The sequence below is a fragment of the Anopheles ziemanni genome, chromosome 2 (assembly GCF_943734765.1).
Source record: "Anopheles ziemanni chromosome 2, idAnoZiCoDA_A2_x.2, whole genome shotgun sequence".
NCBI lineage: Eukaryota > Metazoa > Arthropoda > Insecta > Diptera > Culicidae > Anopheles > Anopheles ziemanni.
The window spans coordinates 4,302,202-4,312,397 of record NC_080705.1 but is presented as its reverse complement, the minus strand read 5'-3'; the positions used below and the strand labels follow the sequence as shown (position 1 = coordinate 4,312,397).

The 10,196-nt window shown below is 45.8% G+C and overlaps 3 protein-coding genes across 3 annotated transcripts; 1 reads left to right on the top strand and 2 right to left on the bottom strand.

Moving 5' to 3' along the window:
* Positions 1-793: 793 nt before the first annotated feature.
* On the bottom strand, positions 794-6,005 carry LOC131282970 (dual specificity protein kinase splA-like). The gene has a single exon (XM_058312525.1). The coding sequence runs from the start codon at positions 5,741-5,743 to the stop codon at positions 2,369-2,371; it is 3,375 nt and encodes a 1,124-aa protein (XP_058168508.1). The 5' UTR covers positions 5,744-6,005; the 3' UTR covers positions 794-2,368.
* Positions 6,006-7,488: 1,483 nt separating this feature from the next.
* On the top strand, positions 7,489-8,791 carry LOC131282997 (alpha-methylacyl-CoA racemase). Its single transcript, XM_058312555.1, has 2 exons — positions 7,489-7,596; positions 7,669-8,791. Exons 1-2 carry the CDS (start codon positions 7,489-7,491, stop codon positions 8,701-8,703), a joined length of 1,143 nt encoding a protein of 380 aa, XP_058168538.1. The 3' UTR covers positions 8,704-8,791.
* On the bottom strand, positions 8,730-10,098 carry LOC131282996 (2-oxoglutarate and iron-dependent oxygenase JMJD4 homolog). Its single transcript, XM_058312554.1, has one exon. It carries the CDS (start codon positions 10,056-10,058, stop codon positions 8,820-8,822), a length of 1,239 nt encoding a protein of 412 aa, XP_058168537.1. The 5' UTR covers positions 10,059-10,098; the 3' UTR covers positions 8,730-8,819.
* Between the last annotated feature and the right edge of the window lie 98 nt (positions 10,099-10,196).

Below are 10,196 nucleotides of genomic sequence, written 5' to 3'. Positions count from 1 at the left end.
AAGGTTTTTGCTTTCTCCGCACTCGTTTCGTGTACCAACCTAGAAAGTTGCACTTGACATCGTTGTGCGCTGTCGAAACACCAACAACCTGCAAGCGCTAGCCTTTGCAGAAGGTGGCTTAACTATACTTTTTCAATGAAAGCATTCCACACTGGACCACAGAGTCCTGCGAACGCTCACCTGCGCCACGATATTTTCACAACAGGTACGGAAAGCACATATCAGAGGCAGAGATGAGCTTCCTACACACGCGAATGACACAGGAATGACATTATCCGAGCTGCTGGCATGAGTTGTTGTTTGCCCTTTCCCTCTTTCCCACCCGTTCCTCCTATGCGCTATGTTGTTGTTTTCCAAAATCTCCCTTACAACCGCTTCTCTGACGCCCCGCACCTGTTCCTCTTTCTCTTTTACGCTACACATCGCACCCCGGTATCACGGACACATTTGCATCGTGTGCACCAACTCACCCACATCCGTGTAGCGACACAATCTCGGTCGTGTATAATATGGTTACCGATTCAGTGACCCTCGCGCGAAGAACTGCTGGCGTTTGCAAGGTCATATTCCCGGTTCACCACGGACACCCGATTTGCAATTTTGGAAGAAAGACAATCAACCCTTAGAGGGCAAGCCAGTCAAATGGGGGAAATAAATCATTCTTTATGTTACCTTACCTCGTAACTTCATAATTTTCACTTACAGAACGTTGTTTCCGTTTTTTTTCTTTCCACTAAAAACAAGCTTTGTACAAATTTTTTGTATATTTGCAAACAATCCTGCATTTTTCACATACAATAACTAACATGTCGAAAAATATGTATCAACTTGTCGATTGCCGGTTATACGTTTTATCACCCCAACTTATTGTCTAAGACTTAACATGCACTTTTATTGGTACAAACTATAAGGCTAAGGTACAATAGAGTCCTTTTTCAATTTTTTAAACATTTTAACAAGGGCAATGTAGCCACTATGCTACACGTGGTACACGAGTATCTTCAGTCGGAAGGTAAATATGATGCAGATGATGTGTTTCCTTTTTTACAGCTTATATGACAAATTAATGATTTTTCGTACTCTACTTAAACAATACAAACATAAATCGGTAAAATGTAGAATCTAAGCTTTCAGAATTACTTTAATAAATCAGCCTATTTGCCCGTAAACCTTTTACTATCATAGACCGTAAGCTATGCGCTGTTTTATTGATTAAGCTTACTAAATGACAATTCCAAACATGTTTATAAAATAAGTATCATTCTAACCATCATATTGGTTCAATATCTTTTCAATAGCGTCGACGATTCTCATTCATCAATGAAAGTTGATAAACTATGGTTACGGTAGAAATGCTTCACTCATAAGTCTTGTGTTCGAGGATACGCCATTGTGTGAGGAATGGTATTCAACAAAATTAAGCTAACGACAAACCAGACATTTTTTTGTTGTTATTTCCCCTATTGGGGTTAGTTGTTGGATTGGATGTTTTTTCAATTTATCATTTTGTTCGTTCCCTCCATTTGGTATGTACTAGAGTCTACACTGTATCCACCATTTTTCTTATATTTTAGCCTGATGATGCGCGTTAACTGAGTAATCAGTTCTGTTCGGACGTAGCTTTGTGTGTCCTATCCTGGCCACATTGTGGCTAATATATGAACATCAAGAAAGGGTTGTGCAATGAACATGCTGGGATTGTTTTTTGTAGTACACAGAAAAAACGTAAAAAGAAAAAAATAACCATTTCTTTTCTGCTACCATAAATTGATCCGTTGTGAAGCACTAGGGTCGATACGTTCTTGAACAGTTCTCTTCGAAATTTATTATTCTTTAATTCATCCTACATTGGCTTGCATCTATCGCAAGGCTAGAGGAGACGATAGAACATTGATTGTAAACCCAAACCCATGCCTGGGAAAGAGAAAGAATCGCATAAAACTTATCAAAAATTTGTATGTGTGTGAACCGTTTGCGATAAAAAAAAACATGGCCAGACAGGTATTGCGGCGAAAGCGATAGATTTTAACTACAATCAAACAAACAAACTCCTTATCTTATGCCTTCCGTTATCAATAAAACAAAATTCCATCAAGTGAGGAAACGATTTCACGCAACAGGTACAACAGTTTCTAGCTTAATCAACGCCTGTCCCTTACCCATTTGCAACACACCCTTCAGCTACACGATCAATCTTCGAGCGATTGATCAGAGAGCGGAATAAGGAACAAACAAACGCTATCGATCGATTGATGAAGATGAAAATAAAAAGACAAACTTCGCACGATATAACATTGAAATCTTTGACTTACGTTTGTGGATGCCTTTCTTTCTACCCCTCCTACATCTCAAGACTCTGTGTGTCTGCCTAGTTGTAGTTGTTAGCTATCGGTTGGCAAATGGACCGATTCGGTGGCTGATAGATACCTTTATGTATGCCATCACCACCCGCGCTCCCGGAGTTGGATCCGTTCGTTTCCAGATCATTTTCCTTCGGGCTGTAGCCTCCTGCCTCTTGGTGTTCTTGCTGTTGTTGCTGCTGCTGCTGTTGCTGCTGTTGCTTTTGTCGATACTTGGTGGAGTATTTGTAGAAGTCGGACATCTCGAACGGTTTCGTTACCTCCTTGTAGGGCATAATTTTACCCTGCTGCACGACGGTCATATTTTTCGGCGATTCCAGCTGAATGTCCGACGGCACTTGTCCGCCGCCAACACCCGCGGCCATCGAGGGCGTCGGTGAGATCGTACCGTTCTCCTCCAGCCCTCCTCCAACGACCGGAAGTGCCTGCACTACGGCCGTCGCCGAGGTGAGTGTGTGCGAGGACGACTGGGAGAGCGTCGGCGAGATGACCAGATCCGGGTGCCGTGAGGACAGTTGCCCCCGATGAGGATAGTAACCGCCGCCGTCCTGAGCTGCCGGTCCCATACGATGATGCGACGAGGAAGGTGAAAGATGCGGCGGGATGCTTCGGTCGGGAAACGATTGTTGGGCGTACGATTGCGGCAAGAGATCGAGGTGTTGCGGAGGTGCTGGCGGTGAATTTTCTAGTCGACTCTGTAGCTGTTGCTGGTGGGAATGATGGTAATGATGCTGATTCGGTGGTGGTAACGGAGGCGGAGGCGGGTGTTGATGACGAGAATGATATGGAGGGGGAACCGGTTGCAACTGTTGCTGCTGTTGCTGCTGCTGATAATGATAAGGATTGTAAGCTTCCGCAGCTACCGTAGTTAAGCCAGATTGCAGACTGCCTCCTGAGGTCACTTCTCTTTGTCTCAAAGATGAACTGTTCATATGTTGCTGCTGTTCTTCCAACATTAGCCGCTGTTGTTGCTGCTGCATATGTTGCTGATGGTGCTGCTGTTGGAGCTGCTGATGTTTAATACGTGCCCGCTGTTGCTCTAAGAGTTGCTGCTGTCGCTGCTGATAGTAACGCATCTGCTGTGGGGATAAGAGTAGCGGTGAGCAAGGCCCACCATAACCCTGAACGTTCGTATTGATGTGCAAGGGAGCAGTGGAGGAATGAGTGCCTAACAGTGCCGGCTGCATGTACGGAGGAGACTGTGGAAAGTGTCCACTTCCCGTTGACGAAGGTGACATTTGCCCCACGTGTGAAGGTGGAACCGGTGGAAGCGTCTTATGTTTTACCACCGGGCTATCGAGTGACGTTTCACGCCACACTTTCTCCCTCTTCTTGTGCTCACTCGAACCGGAGGTGACGGAGATCGCATCTGGCTGTACGGAGATCATCTCGTTGTCATCTAACGAGGAAGATTTTCCGATCGCTTCCTGAAAGTTGCCCAACGAAGACGATTTTACGGCCGTCCCCACGGTAAACTGGCCCGATGGCTTCACCCGATCGCTCAGCTTCGTGCTCGTTCTGGACAGCTTCATGCTTCCCCCATGCACACCTTGCTGCTTTCGGTCGAGGCTGGAAAACTGACGGCTGTCAACGGAACACCAGACCTTTTCACCGCTCTCCAACGTCATCCAGTAGCCTCCCAAGCCACCACTGGATGGCACTGTCAGCGTTTCGTGCGATCCGTGCTCAAAGCCGGCACCAGAACCTGTTGGTGTGGCCGATACCATTACGTTGGGACAATAGTTTTGATCGTTCACCAGATACGATGACGAAGAGCCCGTTGCTGTTCCTTGAGGCGAATGAAGAATGTTAGTATTTCCTGCCATGCCACCAGCATTGGCCTGGAGTCTCGATATCACTTTGGCGTCGTAAACAAATGCTTGCGCTCCGTTACCGGGTGTGTTGGTCGGCGAGAGAACGTATCCTGGCATGTTACCCATCGTTGCGCCGGCCGATGGAGGCGGTGGAGGACTGTAATTCACTCCGATCTGCTGCTGCACCAATCGATTCATCCGCGCAGGGCCCGGCCCCATCTGATGGTGATGGTGATGATGCTGGAGCTGCTGATGACTGATGTTGCCTCCACTGGTGATGCTTCCGCTTCCGCTTAATGGTGACATTTTCAAACTCTGCTCTCCACCAGCCGAACCAGTCGTTGATGTGGTGTCATAGTTTGTGGCAATGCCGGGGAAACTGTCGGTTCGTGCGCGGTGTCGCAGCATGCTCAGTTGTGAAATCATGGCAGCCGATGCAGCCTGGGTCATGCTTTGCGAACCGGACGGAATGATTCCACTGTGTATCGAGTACGGGGATATCTGCGGGTTCTGCTGCTGATGCTGTACATGGTAGTGTCCAGCGGGGATCTGTACCTGTAACATATGCTGCTGATGCTGATACAGATGATGATGGCCGGCGATACTCCCAGATGCGTTAGAGGAGGTGTTTGATTTCACCGAGTTTCGTCGCTCGGATAAATGCATAAGCATACTGCTGCTGTTGCTGTTCGATCGGAACCGATTTACCTGGGCCGTTTTATGGAGATCAATGTCATCCCTGGCCGTTGGTTTATGTTCCGGCGATTGTTGTTGCAGTTGTTGTTGCTGCTGTTGTTGCTGCTGCTGCTGTTGTTGCTGTTGTTCTTTTTGCTGTTGTCGTTTTTTGAGCACACTTAAGTTTTGATTTATTGCCAGCAACTTTTGCTGGGCCATTTCATAGTTTTGTTTATGTGTGCGACGGACGGATTTCGGCTGGCTACTATCGTTCGCAAGCCGTAGGGATGCTTCGGAAATTTGCTGCTGTATCTGCTTTTCTAGCAACAGCTTGTTGATATCATCCTCTTTGTTGTTTAGCAGGTTTTCCGGCAGCTTGAAGCTGGTACCAATCTTTCTTCGCAATGTCGGTGCCGTCCCGTTGCCATTCGTTCCACCATTTGCACCTGTACCGTTCTCGCCCGAACCGGCTGGTCCGATTCCGCAGCTGAAATCGCTCGGGTACATTCCAATGAGCTGCGCTTCCTCGCGCTTGATCTGCTGTAGTTGACTATACTTTTCATTCAGCCGCTTCTCTAGTTCCTGTTTGCGCAGTTTAAGCTGCTCGTATTTTAAGCTAGCGGGACTTTTGTCTTTTCCTGCCGCATTGGTAGCCGCCATTGTTGACTCCTTGCCGGTCGATTGCTGCGGGCTTCCACCGCCCATGAGGGCACTGTTGGCGTGCTTTGAATCCAACACCGCCATCGTCGTCATGGTTGGAGCTGTCGATGCTGTACCACCCGTACTCTTTAAGACCGTTCCGGAAGCAGATGGATCGTGCAGATGATGGTGGTGATGGTGATGATGCGATTGTGCGCCGTAAAAGGGCTGTTGTTTCACTTTCGCATCGCCCATTATTGTTCACCACAGCCGACCGCACCTTATCACCACCGAAGCGAACTGTTTCGCACGGGGCGACGAAATTTAAACTGGGCTGCGCGTAATCTGAGCCGCAGTTTCTTCTTTTTTTTTCTTCGTTTTGATACTAGTGCCGTTGTATTTCCCGCACAAGTATTGCAGAATAATCTCTGTGTGCACACCTTTGCCTTGTGTCTTATCGCGTTTGTCTTCTACAGTATGAAGAAAGCAACGCTAAGAAAGCCTTCGCTTATTAGTATGTTCGTTGTTTTGCGGCTCCGAGATCGTGATTCATCCATTGGCGCATCCGATTCATCACCGTCACCACCAATGCATGGTGTTCAGCACGGCAGACTCGGTCCTACAGCAGCAGCAGAAGCAGCACAACATGGTTGAATCATACATCTTTCATTGGTAAATTCCCACCATCTGGGTTTGGCATGGGCCTGTTGCTTTCGTGCATCGATAACCCACATACTGGAACTGCATCAATACAATGATCGCGACACGGTGCATCTTCACTTCACACATGTTTTCGCTGTTGCCCTAAAAATAGACGAAAAACGTTCGTGTTACAACGATATTTTATCACTTTTTCAGAGAAATGTGTGCCCTTTCACCGTAACCGTACACATTATGATCGTAGCCAGCGGTGCTTTGAACCGTTGCAATTCGATGCTGCTCTTGTTGGTGTTATTCGTGCGCGCAGTGCTCAGGTTCGATGGGATGAGGCTTATTTTCTTGTTGTTTGTTTCACTTCGTAATCTGCGCGCCCTTGTTGCGAAAAGTAAGCATCAAGTGTATCAATATGAACTGTATAGTAGTAGCATACACCACATAAAAACACACAAACTAGCTGATAATGGTGAGGATGATGTGGACACGAGCGCGATGCATCCGAGGCAGAATTATGCACGAAAACGTATCTGCATCCGCAAATTTCCCGTTCCACAGCGCTTTCTTCGCATTACGAGGAGTTATTAACACTTTTATGAGCCAACAGCTCCTTCAAGCGATGAGGGTCAGCACTTTAACTACTCTCCCCCCGATGCTTGACAGAAAGAAGACACGATGTTCCAACAGCTAATGAACATTCATTGTGAAAACTTCTGCATTGGGCGGCTTACTTCACCAATTACATGTTGTTAGCGCGTCCGAAACGGTCCTCAAACATAATTTCTAATACGGGCACATCGAACTAAACAAAAAGTCCACCAATAAACGAACTAAACTAAACAGCAAACTGAAATAAACGTAAATAATAATGGAACTAAAATTGGATCAACAGCGGAATGAAACTCAACGTCAGAGACGCGCAGAGCGAGACAGACATGCACGATTGGAATTTTTCCTTCGCTATCTCACTCTTTCAATGGTAGCTTTAATTAATGCAGGTTATTACAGCAAAGGTACAACCGTCCGCACAACTTAGCTTAAGAACCTTGTTCTGTGAATCGAAACGGTCAACTCAAAGAGTGGTGAATAAGGAATCTTTTTCTTCAATTTAAACTATCACTTTTTGATATTTTCCCACATTATTCAACGTTGAATAATGTGATCCGATGCTGCGAAAGTAAATCTCAATGAGATTAACAAAACATATGTTGTTATTAAATCATTTCTCTAATTTTTTCTATGTTTAACCTGATAGACTCAAACACCTTTGGCATACAATCGTAAACATGCTCCAAAGTTCATTCGTTGAATTTTAATGGTTCTAAGAGGAAAACGAACTGTGTGTTATGGCATTAAAAGGATTAAATGTGATTGAATTCGCCGGACTGGCCCCAGGTCCTCTCTGCGGAATGCTGTTGGCCGATTTCGGAGCGACAGTAACGCGGATTGATATGGTAGATAGTCAATTTCTACAATGTCCAACGTGATGGGAAAGATAAACAGTTATCGGGTTTGTTTGATTGCAGACTCCACGGAATGCTCTGGATGTGTTACAAGGTGGGAAACGTTCGTTGGCGCTGAATTTGAAGAAACATAAAGCTATCGAAATGGTCCGTTCGTTGTGTCGTCGATCGGACGTGTTGATTGAGCCGTTTCGTCCGGGTGTGATGGAAAAATTTGGACTCGGCCCATCGATCCTCCTGCAGGATAATCCACGCCTAATCTACGCTCGACTAACCGGGTTCGGTCAAACGGGTTCCCATGCCCCCCGTGCTGGGCATGATATAAACTATGTGGCCATTTCTGGAGTACTTTCAATGCTCGGACAGAAATCACAGAAGCCAACGCCACCGATAAACTTGGTGGCGGATTTCGCCGGCGGTGGTCTAATGTGCGCTTTCGGAATTCTAGCCGCCGTGGTGGAAAGGCATCGATCGGGTAAGGGACAGATTGTCGACCATGCAATGGTTGAAGGAGCGGCATACGTAGGAAGTTGGTTGTTTCGGTCCCGTAACCTTCCGGTTTGGGGCAACCCACGAGGGGAAAATGTCCTAGATGGTGGAGCTCACTTTTACGATACGTACGAGACAAAGGATAACAAATTTCTATCCGTTGGTGCCATAGAGAATCGTTTCTATCGACAGCTGCTTGAGGGGCTCGGACTGGATCCCGATTTGCCACAGTTCGAAGACGATAAACAAAGAAGACAACTGTTTGAGACCAAATTTAAATCCAAAACTAGAGATGAATGGATGCAAATATTTGATGAGAAGGATGCCTGCGTCTTTCCAGTGCTGGAGTTGGATGAAGTTGACTCATATACACATAATCGAGAACGTCAGGTTTTCGTAAAACGTGAAGAGGCTCAAGATGATGCGTTGGTTCCGACGCCAGCGCCAAAATTAAGCCGCACACCTGCTATCTCCGGCGCTCTAGCCAGCGAGAAGCATGAGCTGGAAATGACTGAGGAAATATTGGCAGAGATAGGTATTGCAAGAGATGAAATTTTCCGACTGTATGATAATGGTGTTTTACTTTTATCAAACAAACCAAAGTTGTGAGACAAACTAAACGAGATTTGTTAACTAATATTAAGGTTGCGGTTTTTTATTGTTGGGATAAATCCACATTGAGATCCTTTATTTCCATGAGTTTTTTGGTATAAGATTGTATTCTTTTATACTGTATCGTATGATTGCAAAGAAATCTCAATTGACTTCACTTTGTTCAGCCAGTTCATAGCGTTACTGAATAGATTAGGAGAGAAAGCTAAATGATCTCCTTCCATTATAGCAGTTAAAAGACGTTGGATGGCTTTCAAGTCAAATTCCGCGTGCCGCTTGCCTAGCTCGTACGTAGTAAACTGTCTATCTTTTGTCCCACGTTGAATACTTGCTAGTCGTTTATCACAGATGTAGAAGATAATGGTCAGGAAATCTTGGAAGTCCATTCCAAAGCTTGCTTTCAACATTAACTGGCAATGTTCCTCAAAGTTATCCATATCACGACAGTCGTCAATCTCACGCCGTACATCTCGCAGTGCATCGCAAAGGTTACTCCAGATCAACCCAATGTTACAACCGTTGAACCAGTTGTGATTAACGGATATCGCGTCCTCAACATTCAGCACCTGATGATACCACCCGGAAGGAACAAAAATGGCTTCTCCCGGCTGTTGTCGGATAGTGTAGAATTTAACATCTACTTCTTGGAGCAATTTTTCTGTGATCATAAACGGTAAATTGTTCAGCGAGTCCAGCAGTTTTCGTTCCTCACCCGGCAGAAGAAGGTACCAGAGTTTCTGTCCGAAAACGTTCACCGACCAGCTGTAGGATCCAAACACGTCGGCGTGAAACCCGGTCCAGGTTCCCTTGGGGCCCATGTAAACGAATCGGTAATCATCGATACCCTTTTCCACCAGATATTCGTTAAGCCAATCGGAAGCAAAGTAAGGTGGCGTTTGGTAGAAGCAATATTCCGGTACACTGCTTCGCAGGTGCCAATCTTTGAGATAGTATCGGCTTCGATTTGTCCGCAGCCCTGTTGGTGTAGTTTCTTTATCTTCGACGGACGCCCAATTGTTTAAGAAGTCGTGCAACTGCAGCTCAACTTTTTCGTGAGAATTATAGTACTGCTTTTCGCAATCCGCGACCGGCACAGGAACATTTGGGAGCCTTGCTTTCAAGTAGGCTACATCGAGTGTTGAAGGTGTATTTTCTGTCCTGTTGATCCACTTGTTGTAGCACTCCCAATTGTTGGCGATTGATGTGATTATCACGGGATGGTTTGGTCGAAGGTAACGGCTAAAAAATGCTGCATATGTTAAATCAGCCGAGGAAATTCTCTCTATTTCCTCAGGGTATCGGTCAGAAATGGGAACGGAGACGTTCGGAGGCTCAATTTCTATTTCTTCCATGCGCTGAAAGTGAAATTATATAAAACCACAACAGAAAAGTGAAATTTATTAGTAAACACTGCATCAACAACCTGGCAACAAAAGAAGTTGTCAAATCAAACGCTTGACGTGTCTGTCAGCTGATACAAATCCGTTCGA

What these genes read in the sequence shown, in the direction of transcription:
- LOC131282970 (XM_058312525.1), bottom strand. Translation starts at nt 5,743, where the DNA reads ATGGGCGATGCGAAAGTGAAACAACAGCCCTTTTACGGCGCACAATCG.
- LOC131282997 (XM_058312555.1), top strand. Translation starts at nt 7,489, where the DNA reads ATGGCATTAAAAGGATTAAATGTGATTGAATTCGCCGGACTGGCCCCA. An exon ending in CAGTAACGCGGATTGATATG is followed by an intron (nt 7,597 to 7,668) that starts GTAGATAGTCAA and finishes GTTTGATTGCAG; the next exon opens with ACTCCACGGAATGCTCTGGA.
- LOC131282996 (XM_058312554.1), bottom strand. Translation starts at nt 10,058, where the DNA reads ATGGAAGAAATAGAAATTGAGCCTCCGAACGTCTCCGTTCCCATTTCT.